General features: G+C 43.6%; 1 protein-coding gene across 1 annotated transcript; it reads right to left on the bottom strand.

The window, feature by feature from the left end:
• Nucleotides 1–275: 275 nt before the first annotated feature.
• On the bottom strand, nt 276–13,316 carry ttc24 (tetratricopeptide repeat domain 24). Its single transcript, XM_030750577.1, is given in 15 exon segments — nt 276–747; nt 828–867; nt 2,553–2,581; nt 2,667–2,760; nt 2,866–2,936; nt 3,003–3,073; nt 8,151–8,228; nt 10,277–10,398; nt 10,591–10,719; nt 11,853–12,059; nt 12,130–12,331; nt 12,403–12,614; nt 12,617–12,695; nt 12,776–12,987; nt 13,074–13,316. Coding segments are annotated over 15 exon segments (1,671 nt in total). The 5' UTR covers nt 13,087–13,316; the 3' UTR covers nt 276–635.
• Between the last annotated feature and the right edge of the window lie 1,013 nt (nt 13,317–14,329).

Here is a 14,329-nt window from a genome sequence, read left to right as displayed (position 1 = left end):
AACACCTGCTAATTAGTAACAGCCAATGAAAATAAAGCATCTCTCACCAAAACTGAAGCTCAGACTTCTTGGACGGTCTGTTAGTCCAATGAACTGCACAGCAGCCCTATTATTGGTCAGGTAATTGCATTAAAAAGGGTCCAACAACACAAACACAGTCCAGAGGTCCAGTTCAGAGACTCCAATTAGCTGAGGTGAAGCCTAGCAGACAGCTAGCAGCTACAGCCACCTGTGGCACCATCCACCTGTCAGTCAAAGATGCCACCGTTTATGTGAATTAATCATTTTTTAAATTTTACAGATTTTATTTCATTGTTTTATGTTTTTAATTCCTTAGGAAAGTCTTTTTATCTGCCTGTGTGAGTTGGATCACATCCTGAAGTGTCTGCACATCATTTAGACAGTAGAAGGAGCAGACTGTGATAGATTAGATCTGATTCTGAGTCTCAGTAACAGCAGGAAGTGGCTTCAGGCTGCAGTAACGCAGCCTCTGCATCCAGCTGCTGCGTCCAGATGCTGTATCAGCAGAATGATGCTGTAATGACTTCAGAGACAATATGACCCACAGCAGAAAGTGCTGACAGGAATACTGTCCTCACTGATTACCAACTGTCCAATCAGGAGACAGTGCTGATCTACATCAGCAAACAAAACTGAGACCTCCACCTGGAGACGAGGGAGGACTTCTCTCTGGTGTCACCTGAGATGGTGGGCGGAGCCTCTGCGTCTTGAGTCAGTGAGGTGTCGCTGGAAGAAGAAAAAAAAAACTATTCATTTATTTATTCAATTTTTTTTTATTAATAAAATTTGATTAATGGATGTGTCACCTGTCAGCATGAGGGTTCGCTCTGTCCAACCCCAGCTCACCTGTAAACACACACAGGTACATCATCAACTCCACTTCTTGTCACATTTAAAGTTAAATCTTAAAAACAGACACACTTGTTTGACAAGGTGATCACCCAAACTAATTGTTTCAGTTCATTTCAATTCAGTCCCTCAAAGTGCTTTAAACTGTAAGGTAAAGACCACCAATACTAGAACCCCCAACAATCAAATGACCCCCTATTAGCTCCAGTAGCTTCTTTTCTTTTTTCCTCAATCAACATGTGTTCATTTATTCTTTTTGTGAATTTTGCTGGCAATCAGTTTCTTCATTCATGATTCACTTGGATTAGAAATTCATTCAAATCTTCAAATTTACCTGCACTACATTCCTACTGATTTCCAACTGATATCTGTCTAGTATCCTTCCTTCCATCCATCCATCCATCCATCCATCCATCCATCCATCCATCCATCCATCCATCCTCTTATCTTTTTCAGGGTTGTGGGGGGGCTGGAGCCTATCCCAGCTCTCATAGGGTGAGAGGCAGGGTACACCTGGTCAGGTTGCCAGCCTGTTGCAGGGCTAACACAGAGAGACAGACAACCATTCACACTCACATTCACACCTATGTACAATTTAGAGTGACCAATCAACCAAACCCCAGTAACTGCACATCTTTGGACTGTGGGAGGAAACCACGTGCAAGTATGTGTGCAAAAAAATTAGAATAAACAAACTCAAGCATGATTTACTGGACTGTACACCGTAAACTCTGATTCTACTGAACAACGTCAATCCAATTTATATTGGCTTGACCGTTAGCAGCAAAATTCACAAGAAGAATAAAGGAACACATGTTGACATGGATCAAAATTTCCAAAAACAGACTTCATGTTTAGACTTCCTTATGTTCTTTACTCAGTAAGATCCTAAATGAGTGAGTGCATAAACTCAGCAGAAGAGTTTATTGATGTCAGGGCAGAGGGTCACGCTCAATCTTTTTGAAACCAGAGCTATCGCCCCCTGCTGGACATCAGAAAAAACCCAGGTTTAAGGTGTGTTTCATTCTGTCTGTGCCTGTGGTCAGCAGCTTCTGAACACCATCCAAAAAGCTACTTCCTCTGTTAAAGGTCATCATCCTCAGCAGCTCACTCTTCTTTCAGCATTGCCTCAGATAAAACTCAGTTTAAACATCTTCATAAACTCAGAGCCTACATCATTCATTCAGAATTACTCTGCCTGCTTTTCTGCTGCTGCTCTCTCAAATCTAAACAGGGAGGAAGCCGTTTGCTAACTCTGCTGCTGTTTACACATGGAGATGCACAGAGGTCCCAGAACAGGAGGAACACGTCCAAATATAGATCGCTGCAGATGGAATAATAATGAACCTGCATTATCATTCACAAGGAGCACTGTGAATAATTCAGCCTGTACTGACCTACATCAGACTTCTTATTATTCATGATAACCGTGGAGATTAATTAGCTTCTCTTTTTTCCTCTGAACTCACAATTTAAACTCTGAACTGAGTCCAGCAAATAAAACACTTTGTTTCTCCAATTGTCTGCTGAGATTCTCACTTTCTGCATTTCCTCTTTCCGCAAACAGACATTCAACGGACAACACGTTTGTGCACACATTTATAAATCTGACTCAAGGCACCAGGTGTGCCCCAGCTGTCCCCCAGCTGTGCTGTGAGGTATTTGAGGTGGTGGTGACTCACTGTGCTGTGGCTCGTCTGACCGGTCTGAACTGGAAACAGAAACATAAGGAACAGGTGACCAGACTGTGGATCGGTGCCCACCTGAGGTCCAGATCTGGTCTGTGTTGATGTTACCTGTGCAGCCCAGGTGCCATGCTCCTATATCCAACTGCTTCAGAGGCTCCGCCCCCTGCTGCTTCCTGCCTACCTGTGGCCTCCTGCTCAGATCCTGTTTTCACACACACACACGCGCGCACACACACACAGAAACATTAATCACACAACTAAAAACTCCCACGAAATCCAGTTTCCAACTGTAACAGCTGAGACTCACCTGGGACATTTGCCATTTGAACTGGTTGGTGATTAGCTGCTGTGCCTGGGCTCTTTGTGATGTCACACTTCCTGTGAGTATAGAACTATTCAGTGACCTGTCTGACCTTGTCTCATGTGTGTAATAGTGAGAGTTACCTGACATGCCGTCCAACAGGTGTACTGTGTGGGTGGGGCGTGAAGGGGTGTAGTCTTGGTGGGTGAGGCCTCTGAGTAATTTAAAACAGGAGCATTTATTAATGAAAACATCTTCTGTAAAACTGCTGTCAGGAGAATAATCAGCTTTTTTTTACTCATATCACCTGTGCTGATTCATAGGTGTGGACAGGTGGTCTTGTGTCATATGACATGTTGATATTATTATAACTGCTTCTCTCCTATTGATTTGAGCTAACTTCAGTATTTAATGCTCAAATTAGTCCTTCCATTTATTAACGCTTCAATCTTAAAGATGATTTGTCTGTGGCTATGTACCACAGGCCTTCAAGGTGGCTGTAATTAAACCACTACTTAAAAAGCCATCACTTGACCCAGCTGTCTTAGCTAATTATAGGCCAATTCTCCTTTTCTCTCAAAGATTCTTGAAAGAGTAGTTGTAAAACAGGTAACTGATCATCTGCAGAGGAACGGTTTATTTGAAGAGTTTCAGTCAGGTTTCAGAATTCATCACAGTACAGAAACAGCATTAGTGAAGGTTACAAATGATCTTCTTACAGCCTCTGACAGTGGACTCATCTCTGTGCTTGTCCTGTTGGACCTCAGTGCAGCTTTGATACTGTTGACCATAACATTTTATTACAGAGATTAGAGCATGCTATAGGTATTAAAGGTCTGCTCTGCAGTGGTTTGAATCTTATTTATCTGAAATGTCACATGTAAAAAAGGAGTCTTCAGAGATGAAAACTGGTCATGAAGTTCTAAAGTAGGGATCCTCAAATCCAGGCCTCGAGGTCCGGTGTCCTGCAGCTTTTAGATGCGTCCCCGATCCAACACACCTGAATCAAATGGCTGAATTACCTCCTCAGTACGCAGTCAAGTTCTCCAGAGTCCTGCTAATGACTTCTATATTTGACTCAGGTATATTGAAGCAGAGACACATCTAAAAGTTGCAGGACATTGGCCCTCGAGGCCTGGATTTGAGGATCCCTGTTCTAAAGGGTACTGGGACCACTGACTATGGAAAACATGGATGACCTAACAGCTCCCCAAAAGTCAAACCATAATGTCTCTATTGCCCCCTGGTGTCTTGCTGCAGTATAGGTCATACACCTGTGAAAATGGAGCGTGACATCACAATGACAGCTTTGACTGACAGCTGCAGTGATGGGAGAAACTTGCATATCTCTGTTCGGGAATTGCATATAGAGCATGGACCCGTTTCAACATGTTTAACCTGGACTGATTCAAACTGACAGGCGAGGCATTCTGCAGGAAACTGGACCGACCTGAGGCACCATCACACCTTCTGTGATTTCTTTACCATCACTGTACCTCTGCCTTATACTGTAAGAGCAACAGACTGCACTCTGTATGATGCTGCTGCCTTTCAGAGCAAAAATAAATAAATAAATAAAATAAATTGCACACATCAACAGTCTCCTATTAAAGGCAGATTTAATACAATAATAACTAAAGATGAATCACTGAGAAGACTGAAAACTTTCTCACCTGGCTGACATTCACAAACTGTCTGTAACTGATTCTCTGAAAACATGTCTGATGAAAGAAACAGGTTTAAATAAAGCTGTGTATGTGTGTGTGTGTGTGCGCCTGCATTTGTGTGTGTGTGGTCAACCTGTTTGTCCCAGTTGGTAATGAGCATTAAAACTAGTTTCATTCCCATAAACTCAGTCTGACAAACAGTGTCTCCTTTCTTTACCTGTAGGATTTCACCCTCAGTCTGTATTTAGATGCTAAATTTTGAAATATTCATATTTCAAATGTTTTTTCCGGTGAGATTTTATTGGGTTAATACAGAGACTGCTGCTGCTTTTACTCAACAGAACATTAAAAAAAAAAAAAAGGAAAGAAAAGAAAAAACTCATATTTATGAGCTAAATCTAAATGATCACTGCCAAACTATTATTCAGGGACTGCTGTGCTCTGATTATCTGAGAGTTGTGGCTTCACCCAGTGATGCAGCACCACCATGACAGACACCAGACTGCAGACAGTCACTGCTCTCCAGCACTGGAGTATTTGACAGTTCATTGCAGACCCTTTTTCCTCCACCTTGTGATTTCAGCTATTCTGACCAAGGCGGTGTATTTAGTCCCTGATGCTAGAGCTAGCTCGGCCCTTAGCCTACTACATAGTGCCATTCTCTCCCAGCTGAGTAAATGTCCAAAAGCAGCAAACGTAATATTGGGGACATCAATCATGTGGACTTAAAAGTAGTGCTTGCCAAATTCTACCAGCATGTAGCCTGTGCTACATGCACTCCTCACAGCTCAGGACTATTTAAAAAATACTAAATGGTGTATTTTTGAATCTCAGGACGTAAAGGAGTACACTACATCTGTACTATCCTACATCAAGCACTGCATAGACACCGTCACCACTGACAAACGCATCCAGGTTTATGCCAACCAAAAACCTGAAGGAGCAGAGATGCTGCCTTCAGGTCTGGTGACGAGGAGCTGACGAGGAGCCAGGGCGAACCTGAAAAGGGGCATCAAACAGGCCTAGTTGGATTATAAAAATAAAATTGTGGACCACGTCCACAGAAACAACTCAAGGTAAGTGTGGTTGTGGGTCCAAAACATCACTAACTACAAACCCAGACCCAATGCTGTGGATGGCGATGCTGTGCTGGCAGAGGAGTTTAACATCCACTTTGAACAAAGAACACCAGAAGCAGCCACATCACATCCACCGGCCAACACCAGGCGGAGAAGAGTAAGAAGAGTAAACTCCAGAAAAGCAGCAGGTCCTGACAGCATCGCTGGCAAGGTGCAGACCAGCTCACAGGACTCTATATACAACCTGTCCTTTGCATAGGTACTGTCCCACCCTGCCTGAAGTCCTCAACCATCATCCCTGTCCCAAAAGAGACCACCATCAGCAGCTTAAATTACTTACGGCCAGTGGCTCTCACTCCAGTTATTCGGAAGTGTTTTGAGAAACTGGTCAGAAGTCATTTCATCCTTCAAGGAATTCCACCCACATTTGATCGCCCACCAGTTTGCATACAGGGATGACAGATCGACAGAGGATGCCACAGCCCTGCACACAACCCTGATCCATCTGAAACAGAAGGACAGTTATGCCAGGCTTCTGTCTTCAGCTCAGCAGTTTACGCAATCATCCCTGACAGACTGGCAATAAAATTAATCAACCTCAGAGTCAAATTAGGGCCCCACCTCTCACCAGCACTCAGCCTCAACATCGGCTCCCCACAGTCTCCTACTGTACACTCTCTACACACATGATTGCACCTCCACCCACTCCAGCAACTCCACTATGAAGTTTATGGATAACACGACTGTGGTCAGGCTCATCACAGACATCACAGACTGCATACATGGATGAGGTGGAAAAACTGTCATCATGGTGCAGCACTAACAACCTGGTCCTCAACATCACAAAAACTGAAGAGATAATAGTGGACTTCAGGAGCAGTACGTCTGACCCTCAGCCCATATATACAGTTCAGTAGATAGAACCCAGTTTTTTGTGAGGAAGGATTTGTAAGTATTGCCCACAAATCCTGTGCCTGCAATAACTGCATCAAGACTGGCATCATTAAACCTTTGCATTCTTCTTCTCCATCACCTCCACTGTGTTTCACAGATGAGCTTGTATGTTTGGGATCCTGAGCAGATCTTTCCATTCTCCAAACCTCAGCACTTCCATCCCATTGTTAATGGTTCATCTTTGTCTCATCAGTCCATAAAACTTTGTCCCTGAATTTCTGAGGCTTGTCTCTGCCCTTCTTGGCATATTCAGCCTGGCCTTCCTCTTCTTCTTGCTAATTCATGTTTTGCATCTTCTGGTGAAGTACCTGGACTTTTGTTCATGACATCTTCTGTGAACAGTAGATCGTGATACCTTCACTCCTGCCCTCTGGAGGTTGTTGCTGAGGTCACCAACAGTTGTTTTAGGGTCTTTCTTTACAGCACTTAAAATGTTTCTGTCATCAACTGTTGTTGTTTCCCTTGGTCCGGTTCCACACCTGTTACTTAGTACACCAGTGGTGACTTTCTTCTTCAGGTCATTCCAAACAGTTCTACTGGCTATGGCCAAAGTTTGGTCCAAAGCTGGCTCTGATTGATTTCCCATCTTTTCAAAGCTTCACAATTCCTTGTTTTTCACCCACAGACAGCTCTCTGGTTTCATGTTGTTTCCTCCTCTTACTATAAATGCACAGCCTGCACAGAAAATCTGAACACAAAATCTGAAACTGAGCACAGACATTTATTGTTTGAATAATCAGTATAACAGAACATACCTGGGCAACAAAAACTGTCAGTCACAGTTTCTAATACTTTTCTGAACTGTGTACCCAGATATAAATACCAGGAAATAAATGCTGAGTTGTTGATCTTTGGTCTCATATTCATCTTTTAATGTCAAAATCAAATAGCAAAAATAAAGGATCGACCTCACTGCTCCAATACTTTTGGAGACAAGTGTGGAGAGGGACTATGACTTCAAGTTTCTGGGCCTGCACCTGGATGACGACCTAACCTGGAAAAATCAATGGCTCCACTTCCTGATGGTCCTCAAAAACAATGCCCTAGCCAAGGAGGGTTGGCTGCATTTATCTTAAGTGGAGAGTAAACAACATTCAGCATGTCAGGCTGCTAATGCTATGATAATATATGCTAATGATATGCAGCCTCTTTCTCATGCCTCATTGGCTTAGCCTGTGATCAGGGGGGTCCCCATATCTAGCAGCTGACCAGCCTTGTAAATATGCATTATATCTGGCTTATTGTAATAGGTTATATAAATAGATATTATGTTGTATAGACCCGTGTACAAGAGTGCAATATGTACTTTCTCCAAATTGTTTACCATGGAAATGTTTTGTGCCTGTTCTAGGATGTGGTTATCAAGAAGTTTTTCTAGAAAATTTTCAATCTCTTACAGCATGCTTAAAATAGTTTTAATTTAATGAGTATTGTTAACATTGAAAACATATTTTTTGCTGGAAGGGACTTACGAGTTGAGGAAAGAGCTAAATTTGAAAAAACAAAAACAAAGTAAGGACAACAATGACCTCTGATTTTCACCTTCTACATTCAGACACACTGAGGTTATTTGACCTTTAGTAACACTGACCTGTGGACTGACAGTCAGAGTCTGCTGCAGCGCTGCGGTCAGCCGCTCCACCAGTCGGTCCTGAACGCCGCCGCTGTCCTGAAAGTGAAGAAGATGAGCTGTGATGCACTGCTGTAACATCTGACAGAGATCTTGACAGAGAAGCTGTTCCAGCTGAAGGAGAGTCATCAGAACCTAATTTAACTGACACACAGGTCCACAAATGATTGGACAGAGTTCACACTGCTGTATGTGTAACATGCCTGTCCACCACCACAACTGATTTAACATGAAACTATGAACATGTGTCTGAAGTTCAGACTCTCAGCTTGGATTTGATGGCTTGAACAAACAACAAAACTGTAAAGAAATTATTTTTATGTACAATAATGTGACTCTGGATGAGTTTGATTCTTGGGTCCTTATAGACTGTTTGGACGAAGCCACCCTAATGCCACCCACTGGTTCGTGAAGTCCTATTTTCACCGTCAGTATCTGGCCGTGATGAAAGAGGACTGGATCTGACCGAGAAACTGAGGCCATTCATACAGCCTGTCAATCACAGGCAGCCCCCACCATAAATCCACCCCTGCTTCCTGCTCCTCCGTGACTCTAATGGGACCATCATCTCCAAAATGAACTTCATGTTTTACTCAGTCAGACCTGAAACCAGCAACTGAGACCATGAACTCATGAGGAAAGAGTTTACTGAGCTCAGAGATCAGCTGTGCAGCTCATTGTCTCATAGTCTTCTATACAGAAGAGTTGCCCCCTGCTGGACTTTAGAAAGAATGCAGGTTTATGGAACTGTTTCCATTATTATTTACAGTCTGTGGGTTTCAGATTAGAGCCCCAGCAGGCAACTTTACTGGTGACTGTACTGAAGCAGTAAGTGAATATAAATACTGGTACCAGTTACAGGATGTACAGCGATTACTACAAACTAATGAGCTGCTTTGATGACATGAACTGCTGGATGTCTCAAAGCTTTTTTGAAGTGAACAGAGACGAGACAGAAGTATTTGTTGTTGGTCCAAAAGGTCAGAGACAGAAAATGTGTTCTGTCTGTGAAACACAGCCAATGAGTCAGGAACCCTGGCATCATTTTGGACAGAGATCTTATGATCGTATTAATAAGGTCACCAGAAATGCTTTCTACCACTTAGAAAATTCTCATCTCAAAGTGACTGAGAAATTGGTCCATGCATTCATATCGGATTTTCTTTTTGAATATAAATAATAAATTACATGTTTTCATGTCTGGGCTAATGTTGTTCCACAGCTGAGCTCCAAGGACAGACAAGCATCTCTGTTTGAACCCTTTTCTGCCTTTAGGCACATTAAAATTACATTCATCTGTTAGACTGTATTTAGTTTGCTAAAGAACAAAATATTTTTTAAACACAGTCTGACAGGGTCTTTGATTTAGCATTAAAGATTATTTGAATTATTTACTAATAAACTATGTCCTTAAATGTCATTAGATTACATTTTAAATATAATGAATTTGTGTGTTCATAATAGCCTGCCTTATTTATCAGGTGTATAATAAAACTATATCATTAACTAAAGTTTTGAAAGTGGACCCCACAGTTCTACACAATAAGTCATATATGGAAGTATCAGTGTGCAGTATATTATAAATAAGGCATTATAAGTAAGCAATTCTTTAACTTCATACAAAATACCAAGTGTTTGAGATTTTTAAACTTTAATTATTATGGTGCTTCCATGTTAGCCTGCTGTCAATTACCACCCCTAAGAACTTTATATCAAAAACTCATACAATTTCAACACCACTGAGTTTAAGTTTTATCTCTTTAATTACCTCTTTTTTATTTCCAAAGACCATAAATGCATTCATAGATACATGTTTATTTCTAGAAACTATTTGTGAAGTTTTTCTGTGTCTGTGTTTAATAAGACCAAACTCAACAAGAGCATAAATAAGTGAGGCTGCAGGTGAACAACAGCACAGGGTGACTCTGCTCTGTGGTAACGTTTTACTGTCTGGATCAAATGATTAGTTTATACAATTATCATATAGCTGTGATCAGTCTCACTGATCAAATGACCTTCATCAGGTGATTATGTGTTAATTCACTCCTGCTGACCTTTGACATACTCACATTACCACTCGTGGTTACCTGGCAGTGAGAGAGCGCGCTCAGAGCCTGTTTGTAGAGCTGAACTGCTTTGTGTTGCTTCCCCTGCCTCAGGTAACACTCTGCCAGGGCCCCGCACACCTGAACCTGTGCCAGGTAGTCCTCTATGTGTGAGCGCACACACACATGCACACACGCGCACACGCACACACACACACCACACACACACACACACACACACACACACACACACACACACACACACACACACACACACACACACACATTCAGGTGAGATGCATAAGAGTCTCACCTGCCTGATATAAACACACAGGGTGGGATGTTCCGGATGTTACCAGTGTCTCTGAATCCCTGTAGCGCGAGGATGAGGCTCTCTGCCGCCTCCTCTTCATCACCCAGCCGACTGCAGGCAAACGCCAGGTTACTGAAACATCGAGCCTGGTCGCCACGGCAACCTAGAGATCCTGCACAAAAAAAAAATTGTTAAGGTTAAATTGATTTTCATCTCAGACTTCTGATTGGTCAGTGTCAAAGGTCGTGGATATGTTGAGTGTTTGTAAATGAAGGTCGGAGTTTCTCTGTAGGTCACAAAATGTTGAAAACACCTGCAGGCAGAATTTCATTGCTCTGCCATCTGCACGTAAAGCTGTGTTAAACCTGCATTCCCTCTAATGACCTGCAGGGGGAGACTCAATGGTGGCTGTTAAATGTTAGTTTGCTTTGGGCCGTTACACGATTCACTGATGGATGAAATCAACACAGTCTGACATCATCTACACACATTGCAGTCTTACACACCTCTCTGCAGATTCTCTCCTCCTGTCATCCCCCCAAAACCCCATCCCCTTAGAGACGGTGCCTTCTCCCACATCACCAAAAAAAAAAACAAAAAAAACATTTTTTTTTTAATCATAAAAATTCACATAGAAAGAAAAATATAGCACCCTTAACTTGTAATTGACGATGCTATGCAGTTAAATGTGCATTATGGTGGCCTAGAGGAGAAGAAGAGGGTTAATCATTGAGAGCATGCTGGTTTGAATCCTTGGACTGGCATCACTGTGGGCCCCTGAGCAAGGCCCTTACCCACAGGTACTCTCTAGATGCCCCCTGCAGCTGCATGTATATGTATGTGACAAATATTAATATATGTTGTTAAGACTGCTGGCTTACTTTTGGTTCCTAGGATACTTAAGAATGGGAGGCAGAGCCTTCAGCATTCAGGCCCCTCTTCTGTGGAACCAGCTCCCAGTTTGGATTTGGAAGACAGGCACCCTCTCTATTTTCAAGATTAGGCTTAAAACTTTCCTTTATGATAGAGCTTATAGTTAGGGGCAGATCGGGTGACTCTGAGCCTGGTTCTTCAGGAGGTTTCTTCCTGTTTAAAAGAGTTTTCTTTCCCACTGTCACCAAGCGCTTGTTCATAGGGGGTCGTTTTGACTGTTGTGTTTTCTGTGTTTTACTGTGGGGTCTTTACATTACAATATAAAGCACCCTGAGGTGACTGTTTGTTGTGATTTGGCACATTATAAATAAAACAGAATCAAATTGAGTTGAGTTAGTGTTACACAGGTAACACGCAGGTGTGCAGTTTTACCGTAAAGTCCAACGGCCAGCCTGTGGTAGGCCACAGCAGGTCTGAAATGGCCCACAGAGTTCAACGCCGCTCCCAAGTTGTGCAACACTTTGGCCAGCAGTGGGGGCCACTGAGCTGCGGGGGCCAGAGCCTTCTGGAAACATTGCGCCGCCTCCTGGAAACACCTGAGCTGGCAGTAAGACACGCCCACCGACAGGTACAACTCACCTGAATGACAGAGAAGAGGTTATAAATGAATAAATGATTAAATCCATCAGTCTTCGTCAGAGATGATTACCCAGAGTTCTCGGGTCAGTAATGCTGTCCATCAAACTCAGACACTCTGACAGCACGCCGGTGATGTCATCCTGAGTGCACTGATCTGATTGGATCATGTGACTTCCTGCTTCTTTCAGGGCGGTGGCTGCACAGTCCAACATGTTCACCACTCGGTAACTCTCTGCAGCCCGCTGAAAACCCTGAGCCGCCAGCATCCAGTCCTATGACACACAGAGACACCTGAATCACCTGACTCACCTGTTCCAACTCAGATTCGGGTTCTGGTCCTGACCTGTGACCTGCTGTAACAGCGGCTCATCTCCATGCAGGCGTCCCCCTCACTGCCGCCATCTCCCTGTGACCTGTACAACTGGGCAGCTCGCAGGAAATAGATGGCGGCCTCTCTGCTCTGCCCCAGAGCATTATGGGCCAGGGCCAGGTTGAATTGGAGGTCTGGGAGGCGGTCAGCCTTTGGACCTGGCTGAGCTTGCCGCAGGAAGTCAGACCTTTCTGAGGTCGTCCGGCCTCCACGTAGGCAGCCCCAAGATTAAAGGAGCAGGCCCGGAGAACCCGCGAGTCCTGCAGCTGAGAGAATGATGGGAAATGTAGGGCCAGGTGTGTTTCTAACACTGCTGATACTGCACCTGTACCTGTGACCACCTCACCTGAGCTGCAGCCTTCAGGGCATCTCTGAAGCAGCTCAGCGCCTCCTGTGGATGTCCCTCATGCAGTGCTCTGTGCCCAGAGGACGTTAACTCTTCAATGTCTGCCATCTCCATCTGCTCCGCCTTCCCACGCTTCCTCTTCACCTTCACTTCTTCTTTACCTGAAGGGGACACACTGGACGCCATGATGGACCTGAAGGAGGAACACCGACCTGGATAGAGACATGCAGAGATAACTGACTGATCACTGGGTTCTCTTCTGATGGGCTAATGGAGATCCTGCAGTGCTCATGCTCACTGATCTTATCCATCAGATCATCTGAGAGGCTGCAGGTGTGTGAAGCAATCAATCCTCAGAACCAGGTTATCTATGGCAGAGGCGTTATTGATCTCTGACGGGGGTCTGATCAATCACCCCTGAGCTCAGAGCTTCCTGAGGTTATTTTGGTCTATAAAGGGTTAATCAACAGCTATAGGTGATATTATTGATCCTCTGCTGGTAACAAACACTCACAGCCTGCAGGTGCAGCTCCTCCCCACTACTCACCTGTCAGCGTAAAATCAACAATTTTAGCTTCTCTGCTAACCCTCTCTGAGTTCCTGCAGGTTGACTCGTTGCTATGGTAACGCGGAAGCGCCTCAGTAGAAACTGGAACAGCAGAAGAAGACTTGCAAGGTAAATTGTCTGCATTATTACGTCACACCAGGTGAGTTTATATCCTGTGAATGTTTTTGGAAAAAACGTTTTTAATTTAGGTTTTTGGGACCGTGAACTCCATAGACCATAATCCACCGCAGCAAGGTCCTGCGACTAAAGGCTCGGCCAATCAGAGATGGCGCAAGCTTTCAAACTTCAGGCAGGAAACACTCGCGCGAGTCCTGTTTCCTGCTTTCTCATGCTCTCAGGTGGAGTTTGGGCAGTACCCTGGCATGCTGTTCTGTCATTTGGCTTTTTGATACTTTCTACCACAGACTGCACACCTGCTTCCCATTTCCTCATCACTCCTCTGGAATAAAAGCCCGCCTTTTAATAAATTGTTGCTGTCTTTGTGGTCGTACTCAGATGGGCAAAGCGAGGCTTTGTGAAACACTTAAAGCGTTCTAAGCATTTGTGCCCGAAATGTATCGACGCTTCGAAACGATCTGAAACGCCACAGTGACACCTGCTGGACAATTTGGTTATGGCCACTTGCTGTTCTAATGCTGTTCTATAAAACGATGACAAACAAGCCCTGCACAAGTCCAAACATAGCTACTGATTATACCTGACTATCAGTAATTTTTTGGGAGGAAGACAGCAATCTGTGACTGTAGTGAACAGAGTGTTTCAACAAAGACTGTTTTCTCTATGTTAACATTTGTGAGGCTGTTTCAGTTGCTGAGTAATTCAGTGGAACACACAATAAACCAGTTTCCATCCAACCATCCAGCTATCCATTTTCTTATGGATGGATGGAAATAAAGCAATTTATAAAAAATATACTGAGAAATGACTGCTATTTTTATTGTGATAATCACACAGCTGTCTTTGGGCTCAGTTTAATTTTTTTGCCA

Source organism: Archocentrus centrarchus, chromosome 16 (assembly GCF_007364275.1).
Source record: "Archocentrus centrarchus isolate MPI-CPG fArcCen1 chromosome 16, fArcCen1, whole genome shotgun sequence".
NCBI lineage: Eukaryota > Metazoa > Chordata > Actinopteri > Cichliformes > Cichlidae > Archocentrus > Archocentrus centrarchus.
Note: the sequence above shows the minus strand (reverse complement) of the source record. Positions and strands in the feature narration are given on the sequence as shown.